This window comes from Sinocyclocheilus anshuiensis, unplaced genomic scaffold (assembly GCF_001515605.1).
Source record: "Sinocyclocheilus anshuiensis isolate Anshui unplaced genomic scaffold, SAMN03320099.WGS_v1.1 scaffold1885, whole genome shotgun sequence".
NCBI classification, from domain to species: Eukaryota; Metazoa; Chordata; class Actinopteri; order Cypriniformes; family Cyprinidae; genus Sinocyclocheilus; species Sinocyclocheilus anshuiensis.
The window spans coordinates 336267-361014 of record NW_015542322.1 but is presented as its reverse complement, the minus strand read 5'-3'; the positions used below and the strand labels follow the sequence as shown (position 1 = coordinate 361014).

The window sequence follows — 24748 nt, the reverse complement described above, 5'->3', positions numbered from 1 at the left end:
TATATACATTCACTTGTCGCCACCTACTGGAGTAGCATATTTATTTTTCACCACCACTAATGGATATAAAGTTAAATTCTCTGTAGAAAAAAGGAATTGCCGAAATTGAGATAAAAGTGACCATGCTCATACAGCACAATATTTGCAATAATTACCACACAGTACGAAGGAAATAACTATAGCTGTTGGCTTTCAACGAAGAGCAAGCAGTAGAAGCCTCTGCTTGCTGGTTGCTTCGGCAGTGGGCGGGATTAACGCACAAGCTCTAATCCCATTGGCTAGTGCTCACCTTCACCGTACGTGTTTTGATTTCAGCATATCACTTTTAGCAAACTCTGACAACGCGATTAATATTCATAAGCCCAATAGCGTCATGCACTGACACAAATAGCAATCTACCTTAGGGAAGAATTAAGTGAGCAAGAGAGAAGTCGACTTCTGTAAGTTATCTTTCTGTAAGTTATTTGTTTTTAAATAAAACAAAATATTTTACATTTGCGTAATTTTTAACGTGTTATTAATCTCAGGCAAATTCAGCTTTTGTCTGCAAACTGATGAGGTACAACACAGATAAACAAAGTTCAAGTTCAAACAGTTGGCTCTGCAGTTCTCTGAATGACATTCAAAAACTGGAAGACTGAAAGCATTACTCACCTGGAATAATTGTAATGTCAGAGTCTTATGGGACTGAAGTTATTGCGGTTCATCGTTTTCCTCTCATTAAATTGATAGGATAATAGAGAACATTCCCCCAGCTATTTCTGTGATTGAAATGGGCAATCTTAAGGTGAAAGGGAAAGGTGAAACCAAAAAATATCTGGGTAGATTTATGTAAGGAATAATACAGCCCTCAGTAATTCTGACCATGCATCAGTCTCTCATTTAAATGTGATTTTATTGCTTTTGTTCTTCCATGAACGCATGCATGAGCAGAAGAAAATAAAACAGAATACTAATGCATGCTGAGTACAACCAGAGCTCATTTCCTGAGACCCCTGCAAGAAATCCCAAAGCAACTTAAGTATCACAGGCAGGAGAATTTTGCTTTGATCTTCAAAAACACACACATAGTCATTGTTGAGACATAGCTGGCTTTCTCTTTACCCCGACACCAAACAGCATCTCAAAGCCTGTATCTGAGAGTGTCCTCTCACTATGTAGCCTGAAGACATATGACTTGAATAAAGGTTTCCTTAAAGGAGCCAGCCAATGAACCCCAGCATTTATCACCGTAGTAATAAGGAGCGCATGGCAAGTGTTTAAAACAGTGAAGCTTGGAATGTAAATGCAAGGGTAAAATTGTGGCGTCTGCCTTGTTACTTACTTATATTGTCTTTATTTTTTTGGCATGTCCTCTGTTTTTTGGATTGGTTATCACAGACAAGAATGTAGGCCATAGTAAAATACGGATGCAATTTTGAAGGAATATTTTTACATGAGAGAATTTCACATGGACTGTATTTCGTTCTTCCTCTCATAAGATGATGGTGCTTTTAAAGTAATCGTTCACCCAAAAATTTTAATTGGCTGAAAATGTACTTACATTCAGGCCATCCAAGATGTAGATCAGTTGGTTTCTTCATTTGGAGAAATATACATTACATCACTTGCTCACCAGTGGATCCTCTGAAGTGAATGGGTGCCGTCAGAATGAGAGTCCAAACAGCTGATAAGTAAGATCAGGAAGCGTTATTATAAATTATGTACTTGTATTTTGGCCAGAAGCGACAGTATAAAATTAAAAGCACGATGGATTTGTTTATTATACGCAGCTTTTCACTTCAGAGGATGTTAATTTATGGACTAGAGTTCTGTGGATTATTGTGATGATTATTGTGATGCTTTTATCATTTGTTCAATGTTCATTTTTGAATGAACTACTCCTTTCAGAATATCAGTGCATCTATTCACCAGGCTGTGATTTGTGACACACACAGTGCTGTATAAAATAATCAGTAGTTCTTGGATAGTACAAACTGTTTGTTCTAAATGAACCGACAAATGTAAGATTAGAAACAAGTCAGTTTGTTCCTGTCTAGACTCTTGACCATGCTAATTAGAAACTGTTACTCTCTCTGTTTATTGGCTCTTAATTTTATGTGCATATTATGGCTGATGTGGAAATCCATTCTCATTTTGTCAGTGTTTAATTAGATGTGATTTCTGCTGCTGTTTATCCACATCAGCACATTCTGTTTTAATGAAGATTTGGTAATAATGGCGCAGGTCTTGGAATCATCAGGCACTGCAGGGTGCCACAGGAAGCTAGTTTGACTTCCTCCCTGTTTACATTGCTGATGCTTCTCTTAATTCTGAGAGCAGATGTCATAGACTAGTCATGTGTGTTTATGGCTCTCTGCGCTTACAGTAAGAGCATAGTTTAGGGAGACGTCCAGCAAGAGCATCATTCAGCTCTGGTTCAGTTGATTACAGAAAAAGGTGAGTCACCTTTTTTTGCTCACAGACTGTAAGTAAGTTTTTTATATTTAAAGAATTTGCCACTGACGATTCAAACGCAAGTTTTGAGCAGTGTAGAGTATGCAGACATGGTTTTATGTTTACGCGGCGAGATGCAATGCAACGCATAAAAAGACAGTATAAGTCATTATAATCCGTAATTATGTCCCCACTGGATGCAACAAATGCCTCGTTGTTTTTGTCTCATCGCTCCAGCCGGGACAAGGCATCACAATATGGCAAGGGGCGTAACATTTCTGTCACACGCTTGAGGTATTCGGCCAATCACAACGCACTGGATAGCTGGCCAATCACAGCACACCTCGCTTTTCAGACCGATGAGCTTTGTAAAAATCGACGCGTTTCAGAAAGGCGGGGCATAGAGGAGAAACAATAATGTACAGTATGTGGAAAATATTGTGTTTTTTTAACCTTAAACCGCATAAACATATTTCATTACACCAAATACACAAAATAATGTTATTTTTAGCAACATCATATGACCCCTTTAAAGACCTGTATCAGTAAAGCAAAGCAACCTTGTTTTACAAAAGTATTTGGAGACTCCAGTACTGAAATATGCTCACCCTTTAAGCCATCCAAGATGTAGACGAGTTTGTTTCTTTATCCAAACAGATTGAGAAAAATTTAGCATTAGATCACTTGCATCACAGTGAATGGATGCCCTCAGAATTAATGTTTTGTGTAGCTAAAAGTGCATGTTTGTAATAAACAAATCCATCATTAAAGCGTTTTAACTTTAATCCATCACCAAAATACCATAATCTATAATAACACTTTATTTCAGTGAAAAAGTAAATCCCCTGTTGTTTTCTGAAACCAAAATCCACCAAGATATTTGTTTAGAACTGTCTTTTTGCTTATAAACAGGGCTTGATCTGTGGATATTTCTCTCCCAATTCAGTCGAAATGACGTTTTCACTGGAGAAAGCAATATTATGGACAGAGGATTCATATTTTCAGTTAAAGTTAAAATGTCTTGATGGATTTGTTTATTACAAACACACAGCTTTTCACAAGACTTTAAATGTATTTATTTTTTATTACTTGTGGATTATTGTGATGTTTTTATCAGCTGTTTGGACTCTCATTTTGACGGCACCCATTCACTGCAGAGGATCCTTTGGTCAGTGATGTAATGCTAAATGACTCATTTAAAAAAAACTCATTTACGTTTTGCATGGCGCTTATGCACTTGAAAATATATGAATGTAGTTGCATTAAGCAACAAAATATCAAATCATGTGCTTTTTTTAATGCAATATAGCACAAACTTTTCAAGCAAAACATTTCACAGAAGTTGTTATAGGTACAAAATACCAGTCTTTATGCAAAGAAAAATGCTATTCAGGCTTCAGTGCTCGTGACTGAATACAGATATGAATGTGGCATTGAAGACATTAAAACCATCACAGCCCACACACATCCAATGTTCTATCAACTACTTGTCATTGATTAAAAGAAACTGCCAAGCATAATAAAAGCGACTAGATTTTAATGTCAAGTTACATCTGCTGAATTAAGACTGCTTGCCATTTTTAGCCCACATCTAAATATGCAACTGTCTTTTTAAAATCCATCTACTGTACATCCATCATCTGCTGTACACCACAAAGTGACGAATGCCTTGTATCCTCTGATAGAACAACAAGTCTAAGGTCTAAATGATGCTTAATTGGTTTTATTTGTGTGTGTGCATTCATGCGTGCTTGTGCATGTGTTTTCTCAGGTCTTCTCACTCTCTCTGGGGTGAGTCTGTACATCAGGTACTCTCAGAAGGCTCTGGAAGAAACTGAAAAGCGAATGGGCCGTGAGCAAATGGCTCAAGTGCACACATCATTCGGCTGGTCTATGGGCATGGCCTGGATCTCCTTTCTTCTGGAGGTGATCACTGGTCTTCTCCTACTGCTGGCTGTCAGGCTGGTGCCTTTAACCCAGTATGAAGAGTCTGTCGCCCCCATATAGAGACTCACCACCACCTCCTTGAACCATACATGTCCATTTCAGGCAAGGTAGTCAGTATTTGTCAAGGTAAGGCCTCCTCTCTGTCTTACATTGTTAGCAAATATACAATGGAAATAAATTGCAATGGAAAAAAGATAAAGTATGTTTTGTATTCAAAACTAATTTCACATGCTTAAGATCATGAAAAACATTTATTTGAAATAGTAGTGTAGATATGGACAACCAAATTGCCCTTTGCAATATGCAAAAATATATCAGATATGGATATCAGAACTGTTAAGTAAATGACATGTAATTATTTTTTTCTGTTAGTGGTCATTCTGTTTCTTTCTCTGAGCTCTTTTACAATTTATAGCATATAGACCAGTTCAAAGGCCAACTGTCTGGCTCATTTTGTTGATAATTGCTACTGTAATTGCTAGTAAATTTTATGTGTTTTTGCGCCTCTCTAATGTATTATCTTTTATGCTGGGCTTCTGCTTTCCATTATTTGTGTATTCACTGTTTTTCTCTTGCTGTTATTATCCTTGATTTTACATTATGAACGGAGCATGTAACAGGAAGCGTGACCTAACTGTATATGTTTTACAGCCATCCATTGTTCATTAAATATGTGTAATTTATGAAAAGGCTTTTCTGAACAAAATTCATTTTAATTTTAAAGTTTGATTTGCTTTATATATGATATATTCTTTGATGTTTTATATTCAGGCTTCTGAAACTTAACATTTCATGATTGAGTGCTTTGAATTTTTTATCTTTGATCATTTCATGAGTCAGGCTATCGCGTTTAGAAAATATATGCTAAGATGGATTATATCTAATCATAGTTATTTGTCTTACATTGATATCCATCAAACCCAAACAAGCAGATTTAATTTGCAATGCCGAGAGACATCTCACAATCCCTGAGAAGCTATGTCTTGTGAATGCTGTTGTTCTTAAAAAATAAAATCTTCTCATTTAAATGTACGTTTAAGTACTTTCCACTTTAGCTTGATTAGTAGCTGTTGTTGTTTGTCATTTCTAGCTGTTATATTGTAATTTTTATTATTCTGATTTTGGTTTATGGCAACAGTGAGGAACATTATGCTTTTAGATATTCATCAAGATTAAAGCTTAACTGAATTGTCTGTATGTAATGGTTTTTGTATTTGAACTTTTTTGGACTTTTGTTTTACAAAAATGTATCAAGAATAACATATTTGTGCACCAAAAGGCTGGGCAAATGTGACTTACAGGCAAATAATAATAATCAGGGACAACTATAATATTTCTAATTCTTAGTATACACTCTTATCATATATGGAAACAAAGCTTTAAAATATCAACAACAGAAGAAGAAATGTGACTCAGTATAGTGATTCAAAAGGTGCTTTTGGCACACTTGGATGAATTTATGAATCAGAAAGAATGTATTGTCTTAAATGAGCACCCTCGTGGGTTAAATTTTTTCTATGCAGGATAACAGTAGCCATAGACGTCAGAGGCCTGCTTTAACACTTTCAGAGGGTGACAAGCTCTGGCAGAGGCAAGAAATCAGAATCATTCAACTTCCTTTTCAGGTGTGGAAATAAAATTGAACAAGTGAGTGATGAGACTGCCTTTTTTAATTAAAAAAAACATTGGTCTTGATGCTTCTTTCCAAACCGAAATTGATTATTGTTAATTTGTCTTATTATTTGTGTAAATTACAGCCATTTCATTTAAAGACCAGGCTGGTCTGAAAGCATAGATTACCAAATGCTGCATCCCAAACTGATGTAAATGTTTTTTGTTGAATTATTCACAAACTATAAATTGTGCTTTGTTGCCATCCCTATTTTTGACATCTTTTAGATGAATACATTGAGTCCAGTAATAGCACTCAAGCCCTCACTGAATAATTTTGAATTTCTGTTGGAGACAGCATGCTTTTGTGGCCTCCTCCATAAGTAGATGATTAGTCCACCCCATCAATCGTACACGGCCCCATCAGAGCGTTAGCGAACCACACAAGGCTGAAATTAATGTTCCTTTGGGCTGGCCTTGTGGCTCACTCCATAATGGCACATGGCAGTATTTTTCCATCATGAGATGTTTCACCCATATATGCAGTCTATCAATGTGCCCATCTGGTATTTATGCAACCACATACATAAATACAACCACTAATTAATCCCAATGAGATTATCAGCAGTCAACAGTTTTACTATTTAAGTTTTGAAATATTTCTCTCATTTTTCATTCTGTAGTGTAATTTAATGTGCACATTTATTATAACAGACTTCACACTCCATAAATCCTAAAATGGCTTTGTTGGCAGAAAATACAAATTACTGCAAACAGGCCAATCTCACAAAGCCACTCAAATGTCCACATTTCACCACAAAATGATGTGTTTATGAGCATACAATATTTTGCATTTGTGATGTTATTTTTAGGACAATTTCACATATTTTACCCAATTCTTTACCATAATGCACTTAACATTTTACTATTTCCATTAATGACAAATCTCTTATAGTACAGCAATTGTTTACTTCTTTTTATTTTTCAAAACAATACTTTAAAATACATTTAAATTTGCACAAATTCAAATTACTACAACAAATACTTCCATTATGTATAAATACCTTTTTAATTTATATATATGGTAATGAGAATATGAAAATGAGAATCTGCTTTGCATTATAGTGAGAATGTAAAAACTATGAAATGTGCTTAATTGTCATAAAAATGTCACAAAAAAAACAAACATCTTTAAGCAAAATATAATTTTTACATTCCTTTTATTTAAAAATTGGCATAAAACCTGACATTTTCCTGACAGGTTTTGTTAGAAACGCCCACAATTACTCTATTGATGTAGTGCACAAGATTCTGCATAAGTTATGCAATTTTTGGAAGGCAAAACAAGATATTGGCTTGTCAGCCATGACACTGTTTACAATGTCTTGACTAAATTTCGAGGGCTATTGAAAACCGCAAATAAGCAGCAGAATAAATTCAAATGCCCAAAACCAATTTAGGGATATGTCATTTTAAAAATTATGTAGATCCAGCCAATTTATTCCTCGTGCATGCTATAGCAATAATGTTATCTGCATTGTCTGCCAAGACTAGACAGTGGCCCTAAGCCCCTTCCGATATCCACTGCAGTAAATCTCTGCTTTGTCGTCATGATGATCCTTCTCTACACGACTACATCTTATCCTTATTATGGGGAACACTTATATAACACTCAATGATAAAAACAATAAAACTAGCCATAATGTGTCTTTTTAAAAGGCCTCAAACTGCTTCTGCTGCTCAAAGAATGCACTTAAACAACATTCAAATGTCAGTCAATAGTTTATTGTGAGAAACCACGTGTGTGTGTGTGTGTGTGTGTGTGTGTGTGGTATATACACACCTGTAACGGGGCTGACGAGACGTGAGACGTGTGGATCCATCTGCAAGCTTTATTAAAGAGACGTGGTAAACAGGCAGGGTCAAACAATGGCAAACAGGTATACGGTGGGCAAAACACAAGAATAGTCCCAGGGCTAGCGTAGGTCACCGATCGGCAGACAGAATCACAGGGGCGAGACGAGAGGGAAAAATCCAGGAAAACAGGCAAAGATCAGAAACCGCGGAAACAGGCAAGGCAAGGCAAAACAAGGAAAACACAGAGATTCGGAATGGGGTACGGGCTAAACAATACTCAGCAGAGAAAGGTGGTTAGAGTGGGTGTTATATAGTGAGTGAGGTGATTAGAAACAGCTGTGTGCAATGAGTGCAATCAGTGCAGTGTGCAAATCGTGCAAAGAATGATGGGATATGTAGTCCGGGGTGCTATGCAACAGTTTGTGTTGTGCGAGAGTCAATGTAATGGAAAGGGTGACCTCTGGTGGTGAATAAACGGAAGTCCATGGACCGAATTCGTGACAACACCATGTTGGGTGTACTATACCTCTCACCACTGAATTAAGTGGGTAAGTCTTGGCTGTCCAACTGGAGTGCAAAGTAGTGTTAGATCATATTTGACCATTTTTTTCCAGCATGATAATTAAAAGCTACCCATCAACTGGCTTGATTTAAATTGTGTATGACCAATATATGACTAAAAATATCCCTGTATGTATGTTAAATGCCAAAGCACAAAATTTAAAACAGTTAGTGTCTGTCTAGTTTCTTCCCAGTCATGGATCTCTGAAAACATCTAAAATTCAGTAGTAATATAGCTTATCTCATGACAACAATATAAAATGACTGATATCTCTTTCGTAGCTCGTATAGAGACATTTCGTAGAATGTCTCTATCTATGAAATGTCTCAGTAGCCAGTTCCCAAAAGTCTCGGTAGTCTGCTCTTGAAGTGTCTCTGTAGCCTGTTCTGTTCTTCCCAAAGAACCATCTTAAGTTTGAAGATTGCGAAGTTCCGTCTCTCGCTCTCTGAAGTTCCCGTTATTCTGTTTGCGAGTGTTTGTTAGCCCAAACGGTCCACTCTATAAGTCTCAAACCTCTCAGCGAATTTCTTGAAGGTCGCCGACAGACATTGTTCTGCGGAAAAAACAAAAACAAGAGAACGGAAAACAGAGGCTGCTCTCTTTTGAAAAAAAAAAAAAAGTTTAAACTTATTAAATTATTTGACTTCATTATAACCTCTAGAGATAAACAGAGCCCATTTAGCTAGTGACTAAACTGTAATCAGGTGTAAGCTAATCATCATAGCCCCCAACACATATCTTCATCATGGTTCATCATGGTGGAGGTGGTTTCCATGCATCTAAAACTTTGAACTTTGAACCTTTTGTACTTCCTCCATTCAGTGTATCAGAAACAAATCTGACATTCCTCATCTTGGAATGATGATCAAACCAGTATTTAGCTAATAAGACAGCAGTGCCTATTGATAGTGAAATTTGATAACTAGCCTATACCCAATAACCCCTGCGCTCCATAAAGAGTAATAAAATTACACTGAAATTCACGAAACATTCTTGAGGGTGCAGGTTTTCCCAATAGAATAAGGTTACCAAATTGCGTTTTTGACATAATGCATCCGTTAACTTCTTCCACATTTCCTAAAATCCCTTGCCCATATTGGTTAAACATACACACATTTAAATGCCGACACACACTGTGTATCTGTGTGACCAGAAAAGAAAGCAAGGTTTATATGATAATTTAGAATCAACCAAATCCAGAGATTTGCATCTTAGCTTTATCTGTGAGCCGTGAGTAAGGTGTTTCAGGAGTCCAGTCATTGAGCCCTGAACAAATTAAAGAAAACTGTTCAACACTGCAGCTCATCTGCATAACATTTAAACCAGTTACACTTGTAGTTACATCCTCAAAGAGAATCTCAGCTCTTGAATAGTGCCAATTAAAAATCATTGGTGTCTTAGAAATCTCTCAAAAATGGCCAGTTTCTGTCATTAAACTTTTGTAAAACAACCAGATGAAAAACTCTTTCTCAGAGTCTGAGACAAGATGAGTTCCCATGCAGCTGCTGTATTTCAAGCTGAGGAAACAATGGGTGCAAGATTTCACTCCCCAAACTTATTAACATTAATTATAAATATAGCATATAAATATTTATATAATATATAAATATAGTTACTCCAGGTTTCCTGGAGGTTTCAGACTTCAAATCAAGATACATACACACAAACTTTGAGGCTAGCACTCTCTGCTTATGCTACATCTTTAGCAGTTATCATAATAATAACTCAACAGTGAGATTAAAGTCGGCATTGCATCTAAACCCCTAAAAGGCGTTTTAGTAAAACACAGTTATTTACCCTACTGTTAGTGATGTGCTCTTCACACACAGAAACAAACATCCTCAAGCTTGATCAAACTTTCCCCCACATAGTGAAAAATCCTTCCAGAATGTCCAACTATTCCTCTGCTTCATCCCCTACTTTGACAACATAAACCAAACATTTAGAATTTAGAGGTCCTACCTTCACCTGATTAACCAACAACCTTTGTCTTTCTTTGCCCACATTCTCTTTACCTTTACAGTATTTACTTTAGCCTTCTGTTTAATCTGACAAAGATTTTTAACCGCTTCAGGGGCCTCATTTATAAAGCGTGCATATGCACAGATTTGATCTTAGAGTGTGCGTACGCTTAAATCTACACCAGTGCTCATATTTGTAAAAGCTGCCTTTGACTTGGAAAAGTGCTTAGCATTACACCAGGGTCTGAGTAGACGTACACACTTTTTCTTACTGAAACAATTCAGTTGCTCGCAAGTTCAAGATCATTTGCGATTCATAGATTTTATACATCTGAAAGAGAGGCATACGTGCGTTTTTTGTGCGTACGTTCATTCTAATTTAGGATGGTTTCTACGCAACATTTTATAAATGAGACCCCTGATGTCTTGATGTCACTAGGTTACCTGAGAACACATTTCTACACTGATTATATATTTATAGTATATATTTATAATATATAGCAACTATTAATCAAGTATTACTGCTTCTGCTTACTGATCTTTAAATGCTCTTATCGTTGTTCTATATAAGTTAATTATGTCATCTAGTTTAATTTCTGACTCCTGAAATTATATCATCTCTCCTGGTAGCTTTGCTACCCACAGTACTGAAATTCCATGAAATATCAGAACACACTCACACTGCCTTGCAGTAGTTCTGCCTTCAATATAAGTTGCTTTTAGACTAATGAGAAAGTCTTTTTTTGTTCTGAAACTTACACAATGTTTTTATAGTACAGTGAACTCTTATGTAAAAAGATCAAGGGAATTTTGTTTCTTAGTTCATGACCCCTATAAGATCCAGCCCTGGACACCAGATCCTGCCAGAAAATATTTGTTTTGTCTGGTAACAGAACAACTAGTCAGCAAAATAGTCTTAATACCCAAAACACATTAACAGCCTTCTTTCAGCCAAGAAGTTGACTGAGCAAAGCCAGTGAAGAGCAGAAGCTGGAGTCGAAGTGATGATGATAAAAAAGGAGCAGAGTTTATTGAATAGTCTGTTTCAATGCTCACAAATCACAACAAGTAGTGTTATACCAAACTGCTTCACAACAACATCCCATAAACCTTGAATTTCCATAAACATTCCCTCTTATCACTTATTCATGAAGACAAACAGCCCCTGAATTATACAGTCATAAGACTACACAACAATGGAAAAATAATATAAAAAGCAACTATAATATAATATGAATGACTAATTAACAAACGAATCAATGAAATTAATATATAAGGGCTATAATGATTATTATAAATGATTATATGATTTAATGGAATAATGAAATGATTATAAATGAATGAAGAATAAATGAACATAAAAGAAAGTAAAGTACAACACAAATGTATGATTGCTCTCTTGAAGCAAAACACACGCATTTGAGGATCTTCAAATCCTTCCGTAGTGAATATAATTATGATTCATTTTGCAGTTTTACAGTTTTTTAAAAGGTTCCTGGGACCAAAAGACTGGTGTGAAGACACCTCTGATTGGTCAAAGGCTCTTCTCATGATGCCCTGTTAGACTTAGGTTTGTGCTGTTGGGCCACAAACTGAGCCTTCAGTATAGCCAGCTGAGTGTCTTCCTCGCTGATGCCCAGATGCCACACAGCCCTGACTGTTCCCCCGACATGGGGGAACATCAGAACCTTGACCCCCTGGCCCTTGAGCCTCCACTTCCTCTTCATCTACGCCTGCCATCTGCTCGCAGAACTCTGCGGGGCTCATCTGGGTGTCCCGCTAACAGAAACCTCAAAATGTTGGTTTCCACAGTGTTCAGATCCAACTGGTACAGAGGAGGGTCACACTGTAACAATGCTACAAGAGAAAAGGCAAAAGATATTCCATCAGAATCTTGAAATGGAACTTTAGATATTTAAATTTGGCTCAGTGGAACACAAAAGGAGGCATTTAAATAATCGAATTTTAAATGCACTGAATGGGGACTGAAACTTTCAAGCTTCAAAAAGGGCACTATGTCCATATGACTTATATGTGCATTATATTCCAAGGCTTCTGGAGTCATACAATTGCTTGTGTGAAAAACAAACCATCATTCAAGTCATTATTCACTGACATACAATAGTTACATGCTGCATTCACGGAGTCATTGAGCTGAACTCAAGGTCCAAATCAATTTGATTTGTCAACAGAATCATTAAAATTATCTTTTATGCCCTTTGAACCTTGAAAGCCCGTCTGAAATTAAAAAGAGCAAAAAGTCACCTTTTGTCATCCCTGGAAGAAAGACTGTTAAATAGGTTTCTATTTAACGAGGGTGACTAAATAATGACTTTTATTTTTTACTGAACTGTTCCATTTAATTGATTTATTTTAACAGCTTCAGTTCTGACTAACTTGTTTTCTTTTTATGCTTTAATTTAGTTTCTGATTTCTGAAAGACCCACTGTGGTGAAAAACAAGTTTGTAACATTGTTTACATTTGTCATTTCATCAGTCAACACCATTGCTGAGCAAACTGCAGTGGTACCAAAGATAGTTTTAAAAATATGGTTTGAATCCCCATTTCCTACCATCACAAACATGTAACCAATCCCATCAGCATGCTTAGCATGCCATCAGCAACTGTATCTACCTAAGAATGTTGATTTTAAGAAGGTAGCTGTCTGAGATGGCAAATGGGAACATGAGCTGCGTCCCAAACGACGCACTATACACTATGCACACTATACTACTGTTTAGTGTATGAATTATATAAGGTTATTTTGTCACTCATAATTGGAGTCTGATAGTTCCTCCCCCTCTGCTACATGATCTGTGACAGTTGAGTGCATAAAGTGTCCAACATTTTTTTTTTTTTTTTTTCAGTTATTTAAGTGCATCATCCGGGTATTTAAAATGCACTTTCTTTACTGGAATTTTCGGTGTGAACTCTCTACTCACACCATTTATACACGGCACAGAATAGTGCATAAGTATGCGAATTGGGATGCACCTATGGTTTATGTAACATTAGCAACACATTATTAGCTGTTTGATAATGTAGTCAAGACAAAGGCTAATGATATCAATTACCATTATGTGTCTGATGTTGTAGAGAGTGATAAATAAAATACATTGACTTGTAGACAACCATGTGTAATTCGCTCTTCCTCTTCAGAATCAGATTCAAACATGTATGGCTGAATCGATCCAATATTGCAACTTGTCATTGTGTAGCGTTTATTACTTAAGTTAACCGAGTTAAAGTGGATCAAGTAGTCTGATCTGGTGTGATTGAGTGGAGGTGGGGACTAGTTCGCATATTCATGCTTACTTGTTTATTTTAGGGCATTTAGAAATTTTCATGAGAAAATGTTTTTTTATTTTAATTATGAAAGATGAGTTTTAAGGGATAAAATTGGTGACTGCAGGGAGACTTTAAATAATCTACGTTCAGTCGTAGAGGTTTACTAAGCATTATGGCCAAATGTGAATAGGTGTAATTAGATGACTAACAAAACAGTGGTGCTAATGAACTAATTCCAGCTACTGTGAATAAGAGTATTTTATATTCTTAATATATTCCTTTAATTCTTTTATAATTATTATGGTCTAAGAAAAGGTCTTCATCATGCAAAGGCTAACTAAATCATTACACCTACAGTGCTTGTACAGTGTTGTGCTGAGGGTGGAAGGAAATGTATAGGGTTCTGTCACCTTGAGCAAAGCTTCTGGCTTTCCTGTGGACCTCCTCCAATCTGCCAATCATGTCTGACAGGGCAATCTTACCAGCTGCTGCCAAGACACCCGATTGGCGCAATCCGCCGCCAAGTGCCTTGCAGACGCGTACTGCTCTCTGTATGAAATCTTTTGACCCACCTAGCATGGTGCCCACAGGTGCCCCGAGTCCCTGCCAAAGAGCAAATCAGATCCGATTTCCAGCTCTTCATATGAAATTTAATAGATAGGGATAGAGAATACAAAACAGAATCTATGAAAGAAAACATTCAGAACAGTACAGTACAGTACAGTACAGTTCAGATATGATTATTGTACTAAATGGATGCATGTTTACACACCATCCACCGTAATGCACTTAATATGCTTGGGGGCTTTCACACAGAACATCCTTTTTGTTAAAAAAGCATTTTCCTAAAAGATTCATGTCATACTTTTACATTTACAACACACTTACATTTTATTATCTGAGGCAGTTATTTTAGTATCTTTTATGCTATTACAGTATTTATTAGTATTTTATTTTTATTTTCAGTTTATTTTAATTTCAGTTTCAGTAGTTTAGTTTTTTCCCAGTTTTAGTAATTTTAGTACTTAGTGTTTTTTTTATTTTAGGTTATATATTTTCTCTTTTTTAAATCTTTCTTTTTATGAAAACTATTTTGAATCCTTTAGTTTAAACATTTTAGTTTTAGGTAAAATTAACAACATTGCCCTGAGGTCCACTTAGAATATTAGTAAAAATGTTTTCATGCCAAAAATAGTCAATTTAGTTTTTCATTTTCCACCCTCTCTTGGAATTTTAAACTTAAACTGACACTTTTTCAAATAAGTAACACTTGGTTGGTAATGTGATCTTAACATGTTGGCTCCTATAAGGCAACCTGCTCCATGTAAAATGAAACCTGTCCTTTGTAAACACCCCAATATGTCTTACAATCATATCTGCATTTATGAATAAAGTATGATGTACATTGTACAACATAAACAACAACTTACAAATCACTCAAGCATAAATGCATCAAGTATAATCAAACAGCTGTTACAATATATGAGCAGGCACACGTTTATAAATGACACCTGGACTACAGATGGTTGCTTTTTCTCTGAACAACTGTAGTCAGGACAGGCAGAAGTGATTTGATATTCATATTGGTGGTCTTTGTCTATAAGCCCCAATTATATTTAATGTCTTTCAGGGAGAGGGAAAGAGGAAAGTTCGGTGACGGAGAGTAGCCTATTTCCAGCTAGATGCAAACAAGTTCTGTAATTAAAATGCAAATACGCTTGTTGACATGTACTCCAAGGATTTTGTTGAGAGTTGAGAGTGATTAGGTTTTACTTCAGGGTCTCTTTAATCGACTTTGTGTGTATGTGATGATCTGAGTTGTGATGTCGAGTTCATTCTGCAAGGAGTAATGAGGAGCACATTTAAAATCCTAGATGATACGATGTGATTACAGGTGTGTTATCAGAGGAAAGTACCATCACACTTTGATGATATGAATAAAATAAGACTTGATCATCTAGATGTGTGAGACACCTTCAGGGTGCAGGTTATGAAGCATACGAGCACTGACTTTAACAAGGTCATTTTCAATGCCTCTCACCTAAACTGATTTCTCCTGCTTTTAGTGGAAACTCTACAGATTCTGTTTCTCACTGCCCAGAGTTGTTTTGTTCAAAATTACTAAAATAACTTCTCTGGAAAAGAACTTTCTAGAGCGTGCAAACTACTGCTGGTTTATAATAAGTACATTTTTTCTATTATGAAAATCTCTACTGTTCAATGTGAATTTGTTGCGGCATTTACTGTGCAGTTTCAATTTTCAAATTATGTTCTCCTTTCTCTCACATAAAGCTTTTATTGGCCTGCTGGCAGTCATAATAAAACAACCTACATTGTGCTGAAATAAAGACTAGTCATTCCCAAAAATGTATCAAAATAAATACGCACACACACTTCTGTTTTAAAAGTTTGGGGTCAGTAAGATTTTACGCCTTTAAACTAAGACTTTTTAAAATACTATAAGAACAGTAGTATTACTTAATATAACTGTTATTAATATATAACCGTTACTAATATATATTTTTTAAATGTAATTTATTCCTGTGATAAGAACATATGTAAACAACTGTTTTGCATTGCATATATAAACACTACTAGTCAAAAGTCTGGACTTGCATACTCATTTTTTCAAATATATTTAATAGTACATTGATCAGAACTATGCTAAATCTAATAGAAGTATGGAAATTGTGTACTGACAAAAAATAAACCAAAAGTATTTTATATTTTATCTTATTCAAAACATTTCAAAAGATTTCAACACATCATGAGGTGAAACCTAGCTGCTTTCAGTCTAATGGACTTGCATACTCATTTTTTCAAATATATTTAATAGTACATTGATCAGAACTATGCTAAATCTAATAGAAGTATGGAAATTGTGTACTGACAAAAAATAAACCAAAAGTATTTTATATTTTATCTTATTCAAAACATTTCAAAAGATTTCAACACATCATGAGGTGAAACCTAGCTGCTTTCAGTCTAATTTGTCCAACTAAAATATATATATATATATATAATGTAAAGACAGTAGAAACAGTAAGTTTTTAATGTTTAAGTCATGTGTTCACCAAGGCTTCCTTTATTTGATCAAAAATACAGTATAAATAGTAATATTGTGAAATATTAGAATTTAAAATAACTACTCTCTATTTTAATACATTTAAAAATGTGATTTATTTCTGTGATGGATTCATTTTCATTTGCTGCTCAAGAAACATTTCGTATTAATGTTGAAAAACAGTTGTTTTGTTCTGGTAATATTTATACTTTGATGAATGGAAAGTTCAAAAGAACATTTGAAATAAAAATCTTTTGTAACATCAAAAATGCATTTACTGACACTTACATCCTTGTTAAATAAAAATATTAATTCCTTTTTTTATAAATATATAAATAAAATAATAAAAATATTAGCCTATTGATCCCAAACTTGTTAGAGCCAGTGTATATACAGAAAAAAAGTATAACAGTATTTTAAAAATGTGGTTAACAACTTGTAGTGCTGAGTTACATAGGATTATTAGCTGATGAAATACAAGTAGTTTTTATTTAAGAAGATGCAAAGCATAGACTAACACAGGGTAACGGATGTGTACCGCCCTCTCCTGGCCAATTATAGGAACAGCAGGTAAAATTGCAGACCATAGAGGAGCAAGGTTGCATCTACCACATCTATTTTATGTATTTAACAGATGAATCACAATTAAGTTCGACTGGAACCTTTAAACTTATCAGAATAAGACTCTGACATAAAAGAAGCACACAACTGACTGTGTGTCTATCTCTAACCATTGACCGTGGGGTCTTCTCCGAGCACATTGTCTCCGACCCAGATAAGAACAGTAGTATTACTTAATATAACTGTTATTAATATATAACCGTTACTAATATATATTTTTTAAATGTAATTTATTCCTGTGATGGCAAAGCTGAATTTCTTTGCAGCCATTACTTCAGTCTTCAGTTTTACATGATCTTTCAGAAATCATTCCAACATGCTGGTGCTCAAGAAACATTTCTTATTATTATCAATGTTGGAAACAGCTGTGCTGCTTAACATTTTTGTGAAAACATTTTTTTCCCAGGATTCTTAAACAGGAAGTTCAAAAGAACGGAATTTATTTGAAATAGATTTTTTTGTAACTGTCAAACTTGATCAGTTCAGTGCATCCTTAATAAAAAAATACAATAGTAAAAAAAGTACTGACTCCAAACATTTAAATGAATATATTAAATAATTAATTGTACTAAATCAACATGTTGAGTTAACATTAACTTCATATCAGACATATAATGTCGTATTTAGCAGAAGTGAATGGGTTTGAACAGCTAACTGAGCTTTATATATAAAAATAGCCATACTAAAAAAACTGAAATTGTATTAAAGTGGACCATAAACAAGCACGATCAGAGAATATGAGTGCTCACCTTGGACAGACACACACTGACAGAGTGGCAGTGCTGCAGTATAGCAGAGGGTTGGATGCCCAGAGCCACAGCTGCATTCATCACCCTCGTTCTATCCATATGCACAGCCAAAACAAACTTATCAGCCACAGATGGAAGCTTTGAGTGAGAAACACATACAGTTATCTATGTCTAAGTCTTCTACATTCTTTTTCAACTTTTAACAAAAAATGTAACGTGGATGTTCTGAGGCAATGGATGAAACTATTTGTGCTGCAGTGCTGAATAAATCAGTCTATGTTTAATCACTCATTTACTAAATGAACATCACCAGGAGGTGTAAATGGAGGGATTGTGTCCCATTGCTCAGATTTTAGCCCCAGGTGTCTGGCTGCCTTAACATATTCTCTCTCACACACATTTAATGAACCAATGTTTAACCAATATCTAACCTCCTGCAGGAAGGATAGTGGGAGGACGCGACCTCACTGAATGTTGTGAGTGTTTTCCACACAAACCAGGCGGGAGCGTGGGTAGTGTGGGTCAGGGTAACCGTGACGGATCTTGGAAATCAGCTGGTTGAGGTCAAAGGTGCCATCGCCAAGGGTAGTGACTGTTGCAGAATGGACGCCTGCAAGCTATGAACAAAAACAAAAGCACGTTGTATTTCAGCCTACAGATAATGTGGTATATGGGTGCTTCTTCAACTAAGGGCACATTTGGACTTTTCGAAAATAAACTCTCTTAAAACACACATTTCATACCTCCACTAGTTAATTTAGTTGGTCTGCCAACAAAGTTCAACAGTAAAAATATACTACTGTTCAAAAGTTTGGGGTCAGTAAGTTTTTTTTTTCTTTCTTTTTTTTCAAGAAATTAATACTTCTATTCAGCAAGGACCCATTAAACTGATCAAAAGTGACAGTAAAGACTTTTACAATATGTGTTATTTATTTATTTATTATTATTATTTATCAAAATAAAGGCAGCCTTGGTGTGCATAAGATTTAAAAAAAAAATCTTTAAATCACCACATCTCCAAATTATAATTGTGTTTAATAACATTCTGTGGTGGAAATGACATTTTAATATTTTGGAATGAATTGGCAGGCTCCTTTATGTGTGACATAAATCATGTAGTTGTCATGCAGTATTTAATAAAAAAATATATTGATATAAGATTTCAAGAATAATAAAGGAAATAACATGAGAGACAAAAACATAGCCTATGTAAGAGACAAATAGCCCCCATTTGTTCATACCTGTGCACTTCCCCCTTACTCGTAAACATGAATATGAGAGAGATCACCTACTATCATCTCATCGCCCCTCTCTCTGCAGTGCGCCATAACTGAGACAAAGAAAAAGGAAAGAAATATGAGGGCAACATATGTGTTGGGAAGAACAGCTCTCCTATGCGTTAGTGTAACATCTGGTCACTAACAAGAACAAAATTCCAAGAAGAGTGAGCTATTTCTGTGAGCGCAAATCAATATTATTTTTGAAATATCAGATTTTAATTTTCAGAAGCGGCTCTCAGCAAAGATGATTTAATTTTAGTTTCGTTTTTGAATTTGGCCAGCGGTTATGACAACTGCTTATGTCATTTCTTTTAATGCGGTGCGCTGTCGCCCTTTCTACGTAAAAATCAGTCAAATCATGTAACGTGAATGTCATACAGTGTCTTACTCCAGACAAAAAATTAAAAAACGAGTCGAAAGCGTACCGAGCCGCAGAAGAGACACCGTTTCTCAAGCAGAAAAAGGTGTTTCATTCATTCATAACTCGTCATTCGTCATGAGGTATATTCCGCAATAGCTAGTGAATCAGTTCACAGGACTTTACTGACCTTTGTTTTGTTGTATTCGGTAATCATTGTAAGCGGCCTTAAGCTTATAGACATGAATAATAGAAACTCGATGACATCGATCAGTTTACAGTAATCCTCTCAAAACTACAAAATTAAAAAGTGAAAGTGACGTGACATGTGACCAAGTATGGTGACCCATACTAGGAATTAGTGCTCTGCATTTATCCCATCCAAAGTGCACACACACAGCAGTGAACACACACACACACCGTGAACACACACCCGGAGCAGTGGGCAGCCATTTTTTTGCTGCGGCGCCCGGGGAGCAGTTGGGGGTTCGGTGCCTTGCTCAAGGGCACCTCAGTCGTGGTATTGAAGGTGGGAGAGAGTGCTGTACATTCACTCCCCCCACCTACAATCCCTGCCGGTAAGAGACTCGAACCCGCAACCTTTGGGTCGAGTCCGACTCTCTAACCATTAGGCCACGACTTCCCTGTCATTAGTCGAGGTTGTTGAGTCAACAGAAAGAAACCACTTGCAACGTACAGTATGATCTGTAATATTGATCCCGGTGAAAATTCTGTAACCTGACCCATATTGAGTGATGGACAAGAAAAAACAGTTTGCATTTAATACGTTGACTAAAGTTCTATTCACTTTGTCCACTTGTGGGCGCTCAGGTATAACATTCGCAGAGGCTTAGCACTATCAACAGTTATTGAGGACTAAACTTTAGCTTGTGGAGTTGAACGTGTCTCAACTGCATTTTGAAGTAGTATATTACATTTTCTTTGCCTTTCTTTTGCTATGTAATTTATCTTACAGGGCCCTCAAAAAGTATTTGGGTGCACTCAAAATGGCACTGCAATAAATAATATACCATAAAGCGGCTGTCAGCACAAGCACGTCTGGTCATCAAATTTTGTGGAAAATATTTAAAGGGGTCATATGATGCTTTTTTAAAGATCATTATTTTGTGTATTTGGTGTAACAGAATATGTTGACATGCTTTGTAACACTCCAAAGAGAAAGGAAAACTTGAAATCGCATCATATGACCCCTTTAAAGTTAAAGTGATGAACTACATCTATGGTTACTTTACACCTCGGTGTGAACTTGAGGATTTTGAGGAAACTAACTTAGTTCTAGGAAAAGCTCTTGCATCATTTGTTTGCAGATGCCATATTGTGATATTTTGTAGGATCTATTGCAATGAGATCCTTCAATTACATTTAGATGTGACTTTTGGAATAATATTTATTTTTTTAAATGCTCACCAAGGCTGCATTTTTTCTTTGATGAATAAATACAGAGAAAACAGTTATATCATGAAATATTATGATCACAATTTAAAACGTAATTCATTCCTGTATATATATATATATATATATATATATATAGTCCACAATTAAATGTTTTCAACAACTTTTCTGTTGTTTCAACAAGTTCTATTGTTTCAACAAGATTTTATTGTTTAAAGTAACACAAACAAGTTTATTGTTTAATATTAGAATATAATTTGAACATTATACATAAAATATTAGCACGTAATACACTTAGAAGACAGGGATGTTTAACAATTTTAGACATCTTGACTGCATATCATTCTTCTAACTTGTATGTAACTAGAAACAATTGGACTTAACAGTATGTCCACCTACAGATGTGTAGCAATGTCATTTAGGCTCCTAATTCCGCTTGATGCTCGAGTGTCACGCTCACATGCTCAGTGCTGTGAGTAACACGATCTTATTTACACTCAGACCTGAAAGGCCTGTCCACCCGCTGCAGTGATGTCATACGGTCAGCAGCGGAGGTTTCCTGGCCTTTACTGGCTGTGTTTCCAGCAGCTGAGCTCTGCCAGGCCGACTCGAATAAAACCCTGCGGGAGGTGTCAGGAGAGGTTGTGAAAGTGAGTCGAGCAGCTGTCTGGGTTTCCAGTAAGAGGCAGGAGGGTGGGGGCAGGTGAGGGCCGGGGTGTGCCAGAAGGCACCCGATTCTTACATTATATTCAAATGAGAGCATTTGTCATCCATCCCATGCCAGACTGCTCTGGCTGTAGGGCATGACTTGTGGTGCAGCGGAGAGATCTGTGTGTGGTGAGAAAACTCCCATCATGATTTGTTCGAATAACTTCTTAGTTTGATTTAACATAACCTTTGAGGTTAATAAAAGGATTTGTGACATATGAGGAGATTGTTTGGAGAGTTCAAACCCTGTTGTGCTCCACGGGCTGATGTATTGTTGTTTGATGGCGGTAAAAACGGTTGCATCATATATCACAGTGTCCACTTAAAAGTGTTAAATAAACATGAAAAGTGGGATTGTTTTTAGGCACAGCACGTTGTACCTTAATGTTTCAGCGTGTGTCTTTATATTTGTCTTTTACTGCAGCTGCTGGCCGTAAATGAGCTGCATATGATTTTTTTTTCTAGTGTGTCTGAAGAAACAGCTCCCTGTTGTGAGAGAAACCGTTGCAGTAAGAGGAGGGTTTACTGGAAGTCAGTTTGAAAGAGTTCCCTTCATTCTTCTATTTTTTTTTTTTAACCACTCTAAGATTCTACTGCTGATTGCATTGCATATTTCCCGACCAAAACTATGCACGCACAGACTGTATGTTATTGTAAATGCTGCATATTTACTCTAGTGGAGTGGGTTGGGAAGATCATGTTTAGATCAGCAATTTGTTTATTTCATGCTTTTTATATATTGTACATGTTCTGGGGTTTTCGTGGTCATTTTCAGTTCAGTGCTGATAAGTCCTGTGCATGCTGGCATTAGCTTTATGTAAATATTGAAATGGTTTCCTTTTAGGAATAGAGGCCAGCTTATCTGGGTTCCTTCATAACAATGTCTGTCAGGAACAAAATGTGTTTTCAAATTAATTTTAATACTATTTTAAAATATTGTTAGGTTTTTCTCACTTTTTTTTTCATTTTACAAAAGTATTTATAAATCAGTTGTTTTTGTCATGTGATTTTTTTTTTCAGCTAGTTTTGTTTCATTTCGTTTTTTCAGCTAGTTTTGTTTCATGTAGTTTTTTGTTTACTTTGCAGATTTTATGAAAATATTTTTTATATGAATAATTTAATTGCATCTTTTTTCTGTGTGGTTTAGTTTTTTGTTTATTTCGGATCCTTTCTTTCAGGTTAGTAAATAGTTTTCATATGAAACATTTCATCATAATTTAGTTTTGATTAGTTTACTTTGCATATTTTCTTTCCATTTATAACAAATGTTTTTGTATGAACTGTTTCATCGTAGTTTTGTTTTATTTATTTTTTTGTTTACTTTGCACATTTTATGAAAATATTTTTTATATGAATAGTTTCATTGTAATTTTTTTCTGTGTAGTTTTGTTTGTTTGTTTGTTTTTTGTTTACTTTGGATCTTTTCTTTCAGGTTAGGAAAATGTTTTCATATGAATCATTTCTACTTAGTTTTGTTTTGATTAGTTTGCTTGTTTGTTTACTTTGCATGTTTTCTTTTAGTTTACAACAAATGTTTTCATATTAATTGTTTCATTGTAGTTTTGTTTAGCTTTTTGTTTACTTGGCCTATTTTCTTTTTTTTTTTCAGTTTACAAAAATGTTTTTAAATCAGTAGTTTTCATCTTATTTTTTAGTTTACAATAATAACCCTCTTCTGACTTACACCATTTCATTTTTAAATGCAGCTAATATTAGGTTGTTTTAATAGTGTCCGAGCATACAGTCAGTTTGACAGTTTGACATGCAGCTGTCATCAGATACATCACTAAACTTAAAAAGGACAAAGCCAGATACTGCCTAGGGCTCATCATTTCCCACTTTGAGTCTTAAATGAAGGCACTAGCTAAACATAGAGTGCAGGATTTAGCACAATCATCACAGTACTGTGACATCACAGGCCCTGGGGTAGCTCTATTTTGGTGGTGTTTACAGCAACAGTACAGACAAAACACAAGCTGGACATGCTGGTCAAGTGGAACACCAAAACCAGAAGATCTAATTCAGATTCCCCTTGGATTCAAAACCATTGTCCCTCCTCTTTTGTTTAGAGCTATTATGTCCTAAAGTGCTTTGTCCACGTATACACATTGTTTATATTTTTACCAGCCATGAAACTTTATTTTGCATAATTTTTTTATTTATTAAAAAATATATATTTATAAACTTATGCTGTAGGATATTTTGGGTGTTTTTTGTTCACTCTGTGTAAAGCACCTGTTCCGAAATAAAAAGGCCCATTGTAATGTTGTTTCTAACTGGTTTCTAAATGTAAAATAAAGAATTCCTACACTGTAAACAAATTAATTAATTAATTTAATAAAGAGAAAAAAGTATATTCCATTAAATTGAACAAAATGAATATACCAAATTACTCAAATCAATTTTTAAAGGGGTCATATGATGCGATTTCAATTTTTCCTTTCTCTTTGGAGTGTTACAAGCTCTTGGTGCATAAAGAAGATCTGTAAAGTTGCAAAGACTAAAGTCTCAAATCCAAAGAGATATTCTTTATAAAAGTTAAGAGTCAACCATGCTTACCTAAAACGGCTCATTCTAACACGCCCCCACATGTCTACATCACGATGTGGGAAGATTTGCATAACGCTGCCCAAATGTTCACGCAAAGAAAGAAGGCGTAACTTTTATTCTCGCTGTAGTATTGTTGTTGCCGCCACCGTGTCGTGAAGGCACTGTGTTTTGTTGTGAAAGCGAAACTACTTTGTTTGGCCTTCCAAAAGAGGATGGTATCCGCTTCGTCATGCCTGGAGCTGATCCGTGCTGGTTGCTGAGGAAATACATCAACTTTGCGCTGTGGATAGCCGTCGACGATCCACGCTTTCAGCGTGGATGAAGCGGAGGCCAGCCCGGGGT

The 24748-nt window shown here is 35.7% G+C and overlaps 2 protein-coding genes across 2 annotated transcripts in view; one reads left to right on the top strand and one right to left on the bottom strand.

The window, feature by feature from the left end:
* tmem235b (transmembrane protein 235b) overlaps positions 1-4583 on the top strand; it is a 7157-nt gene extending 2574 nt beyond the window's left edge. The window contains exon 4 of the mRNA XM_016489396.1: positions 4208-4583. Within this exon, the coding sequence (XP_016344882.1) occupies positions 4208-4443 (236 nt within the window). The 3' untranslated portion in view covers positions 4444-4583. The remainder of the gene's footprint in view (positions 1-4207) is intronic.
* A 7238-nt stretch (positions 4584-11821) lies between these two features.
* LOC107690950 (probable low-specificity L-threonine aldolase 2) overlaps positions 11822-24748 on the bottom strand; it is an 18665-nt gene continuing 5738 nt past the window's right edge. Inside the window, 7 exon segments of the mRNA XM_074187011.1 lie at positions 11822-12080; positions 12082-12153; positions 12155-12231; positions 14074-14266; positions 18098-18235; positions 18529-18714; positions 19339-19489. Coding sequence (XP_074043112.1) covers positions 11922-12080; positions 12082-12153; positions 12155-12231; positions 14074-14266; positions 18098-18235; positions 18529-18714; positions 19339-19489 — 976 coding nt within the window. The 3' untranslated portion in view covers positions 11822-11921.